Source organism: Helobdella robusta, assembly GCF_000326865.2.
Source record: "Helobdella robusta unplaced genomic scaffold HELROscaffold_54, whole genome shotgun sequence".
Taxonomy (NCBI): domain Eukaryota; kingdom Metazoa; phylum Annelida; class Clitellata; order Rhynchobdellida; family Glossiphoniidae; genus Helobdella; species Helobdella robusta.
In genome coordinates this window covers 233,744-238,347 of record NW_008705287.1, presented here as the reverse complement: position 1 = coordinate 238,347, position 4,604 = coordinate 233,744, and the positions used below count along the sequence as shown (strand labels likewise).

The 4,604-nt window shown below is 32.4% G+C and overlaps 1 protein-coding gene across 1 annotated transcript; it reads right to left on the bottom strand.

Moving 5' to 3' along the window:
• Positions 1 to 3,604: 3,604 nt before the first annotated feature.
• On the bottom strand, positions 3,605 to 4,024 carry HELRODRAFT_86904 (hypothetical protein; the record flags this gene model as incomplete). The annotated part of the gene is made up of 1 exon (XM_009028239.1): positions 3,605 to 4,024. The coding sequence occupies one exon, from the start codon at positions 4,022 to 4,024 to the stop codon at positions 3,605 to 3,607; it is 420 nt and encodes a 139-aa protein (XP_009026487.1).
• Between the last annotated feature and the right edge of the window lie 580 nt (positions 4,025 to 4,604).

The following is a 4,604-nucleotide window of genomic DNA, read 5'->3' as shown; positions in this document are numbered from 1 at the left end:
GTTGGTTGGCTGGCTGGTTGGTTGGTTGGTTGGTTGAATGACTTTCAATATAAGTAGGCAGGGTATATGCAGACGCAGTGCCATCCAGTTGAGACTGGAGTTAGCATTAAAGAAGATGGGAAAAAATATTTCTAAAATATGACAAAATAAAAACACTTTGGGTCAAAGGTTAAACGACTAAATTGAAAATTAAACTAGTTTTCAAAAAATTTAATATAAATAATAATTAACTCGCCACATTTATAATTAAATTTATTGAAAAGTATATTGAATAAACTGAAAAACTTACGATCATAATTTGAAAAAAAAATCTTCATAAATTTTGACATGCAAATATAAAACTCGAATAAGAAGTAATAGAAAAGACAAAATGACAGAATATCTGAATGGAGTAAGGAAAAAGCAAATAAGACGAAGAGACCATAGAAGTTATAAGATTGTGCGTGCGTAAGTGTAAATGTGCGTGCATGTATTATTTTTGCGTGTATGTGTGTGTGTGCTCATGTGTGTGTGTGTGCTCATGTGTGTGTGTGTGTTTGTGTTCGTGTATGTGTGTGCGTGTTTGTGCGAGAGTGTTGCTCGTGTAATTGTCTGTATCTGTAGTTGTCTCTGCCTATTTTATGTGAGTGTTTTTTTCGGTATGTCTGTTTTTCGTGTCCATGTGCGTATACCAATGTTTGTTTGCGTGTGCGTGCGTGTGTGTTTGCGTGTGTGTGCATGTGGAGGTATTAGTGCTTAAAAATTTATTGCATTGTTTGCTTCTATAGTTTTAAATTATAAAATATTAGGTGAACGCCGTGTTATGATGTTATGATGGGTCTGCAGTGCTTGCGCGTGCATCTTCTTATATGTGTGTTTTATTTTGTGTGTGCTCATTGCTGGCGCATGTAAGATTTCTTCATTTTTTCTGATCCACGCTTTTTTTGTGCGCGTGCATGTGTGTGTGTGCGTGTATGTATGTTATGTGGGGGTGTGCATGTTATGTGCATGTGTGTGTGTTATGTGCGTGTGTATTTCAAAGAAGAACCTGTTTCATTCATCTGTACAGTGAACGACGTTTTGGATGTTAATTCTTCCATTGTATACAATTCTCAAGCACTTTAAATGACTAACAGACAAACAGGCGGATACCACACCAACCTTCCAACCATGCAGCTTTCCGATTAAAGTATATGTGAGAAAAATTGAAGGCAGTTGTGGCACGAACTTTCAACAGGACGATTTTTTGATTATTTTCATCATTCAGCACCACGTCTCTTACTACTGTGTGAATTTCAACTAAAAGTGATTTTTCTATATATTATTGAAACTTCAGTTCTCTGCTATGATTGAAAATAAATAATGCCATATTTTAAAAGGCACTAAGTCATTTATAACTAATTAATTAATTAATAATTTATTAACTAATGTAATATATGCCAAATGGGTGTTGCCACGCTAAAACTTACACAAATAGCGTAAGTTATAATCGTGATTTAAGATCTTGACTTATATCATATATGTATCATATACACATTTATAGAATATATAATATACAGGCCTTTGCTAAAGGTAAGGTGTAATGGCGAATAAGATCAGTGTGTGTATGTTATTTACGTGTGTGTGTGTATGTGTGTGTACGTGAATGTGCATGTGTTTGTGTTTTGTGCGTGTGTGTATGTGTTTTGTGCGTGTGTGTATGTTACATTATGTTTGTGTTGGTATTTGCGTTTGCAAAATTTGTCATGATAGATCTCTGTCAAATTTCAAGGACGAATCGAAATCACATTTATTAACATCATTCTAATAAAAAAAGTCAGAATTGTGTTCTTATGTGGATGTGTTCGTACAAACCTGAATAAACGAATGAACTGTGGTTATAAAAAATGTTCCTTGTTTACAATCAATTTAATTCTTAAATTAAACGTATATTGTAATTTGTCAACTGTGTTGTATTGCGTTGTGATTGAAAGAATTGGTCAAGAGAGTTATATGATGTTGCTGCAGTTCCTCAAAACCACTTTGTTGCTCATTTGCATTTTTGAAGTCAAGTTAATAATTAATCAATCAATAAAAAAAACATCAATCAAGGGGTATTTGTTATAAGGGTTAATTAACATAAATGCATCTGGTGTAATTAGCATATTAATGCTTAGGAGTAATCAGGGTATGTAATGCTAAAGGTAATAAGCATTTTATGCGTGGGTTCTATTAACCTGTCAAAATCCATCATTTATTCACCGTGCTTTGCATGCCAAGCAGCACGTAACTTAGCAAAAAATAAATATTTAAAAAGCAAGGCTGTCGATCTTATTTAACATTGTTTAAATAAATTAACATTGACCGACGATATTTATTCCTTCGGGCCCGCAACAATGCTGAGCCCCCCAATATTTTGTCATAAAAATTTAGTATTTTTTTAGATATAATTTTAAATATTTTATAAACTTTCCATGCTAATTTTCATATTTAGTTCTTGAGATTTGTATGCCGTAATTTAAGCAAAAATAGGGAAGTATCTTTGCTATCTTTCTTCTATCTTTGATTTAAGTTAACTTTTCATTGTGTGTTTGATAAGCGGACTAAAATTTAAAATCATTTTAAAAATAGATATGAAATCATTTTTTAATGGGTTTAAAATGAAACGTCGACAAACTACAACTGATTTTTCTAAGTTTGTTGCAAAAAATTTTAAGGTAAATGAATTAATTACTGACTTTGAATTTAACTTTGTTGGTATTAAATTAATTGTGAATAAATTATCTTGATAATGTAGCAGGTCGCACGATTTAAAAAATTTTTTTGTATATAAATTATTTTTTCATATAAAGCGAAATTTGCTGATTAAAATATTACTAAATTTATCATTGTAGCATTTCTAGTTACCGAGAAAACGAATTTTGAATGAATTATTTATTTATTCAACTTGCGCCGCGCCATAATAAGGTGGCGCCCAATGTTAAGTGAGCATGGAGGACGTGCTAAAGTTGACTTAAAACCATGTGTTAGAGTTAAAACACTGCGCTAAAGTTGAATAAAACGACGAGCGAGAGTTAAAACCACGAATATTTACGAAATACAGTAAAAATCAGACCACTTAAATTGTAAAGTAACAAAAAAGAGAACCATAAAAAACAATAAACAATTGCAGAAGCAAAACAACGCCATCTAATTTAGGTTTCTTTAATTAGAAGATTATTAATTACTAATACTCACAATCAAATGGGAAGAAATTTTTATTTCGAATGTAGCGGTAGCGATTTTATTTTAGCTTTAAAAGAAACGCCGCTACAAAATCGCTACTGCTGCTAAGTGAATGTACCGCCACTGCGCGTTGACAACCCTGCATTTTGATATTATTTAGCTCCTTCGTTTAGTGGCAAGAAAAAATTATTAGGTTTTTCAAATAGATTTAATTTTTTTCGGTAATTGTCGCTTTGAAAGTTAGAAAACTTATTTGTTTTTGTCATACTTTATTATAATTTAGAAATTTAAGACTGAACCGTCTTAGTATGAAACATAAAATATAAAAATGAAAGAACTATCAATGAATAAAGAACGAAAATTGGAAATATGTACCTTACCAACACGTAAAATTTGAAATAAAAAAGTGAAAATATAAACATCAATAAAATCGTCTCTCAGTCCTTACACTGATGAATACATATTTTGTGCCATCTTCCAACTCTATAGACGATTGGCAGTGGTAGAAATCGCACGATGTCGTTATTTTTCGGCGACAGAACGGGCAGTTTGTCTTCTTTTCAAACCACTTGTCAATGCAGTCGACGTGGAAGGCGTGTCGGCAAACCAGCTCACTTACGAACGATCCATCGCTGAACTCCTCGGCGCAGATCGTGCATTCCTCATTAACAAACTTCTCCTTCACGTAGGGTAGCTTGTAAATCTTGTTATCAGCATTAGCCGAGATGTAAAAGTCTCTGTGGTTTATTTCGCTATCGAAAACTTTGTTTGAGAACCTCGATTTTCCTATCAATTCCTCGTTATACTCTATATTAAAATAAACGTCCTGAGTCTTCTTCATCAGCTCATAGAGCTCTCCATCCGTCAGCGGCAGAAAACTTTTCCACCAATTCTTTTCTCTCGGGGAATCATAATTTTTTGAAACTATAAATTTTGATAGCTTTGAAATGCTGTAAGTTGAAAAGTTATTTATTAAATTTTCCCTCTTGAGGTATTGTTTCATAGTTGTCACCTGAAAAGCTCTCTGGCTCTTGAAAAATTTTTTTCTATATGGCTTGATAACGCCGAAAATTATCAAAAAACCAACTAAGTCCTCATCGTTACTTCTATTATTTTCCATTTTTATAATTAAATTAAACTAATACCAGAAGTTAAATTGGAGAACAAACCAAATTAAAATGTTGTAAAGTTAAGAAGCAGCGTCGTAAACTTATATATATAGGCTCGTTCAACACACATGCACGTGTTTTATCTGTGTTATATATATATATATATATATATATATATATATATATATATATGTGCGTGTGTGCGTGCGCGCGCGTGTGTGGTGTGCATAGATATGTATAGCATAGATATATAAACTTTTAATTATATTTTCTATATTCTGAGAAAAGCAATTTACATAATGACATTTTCCT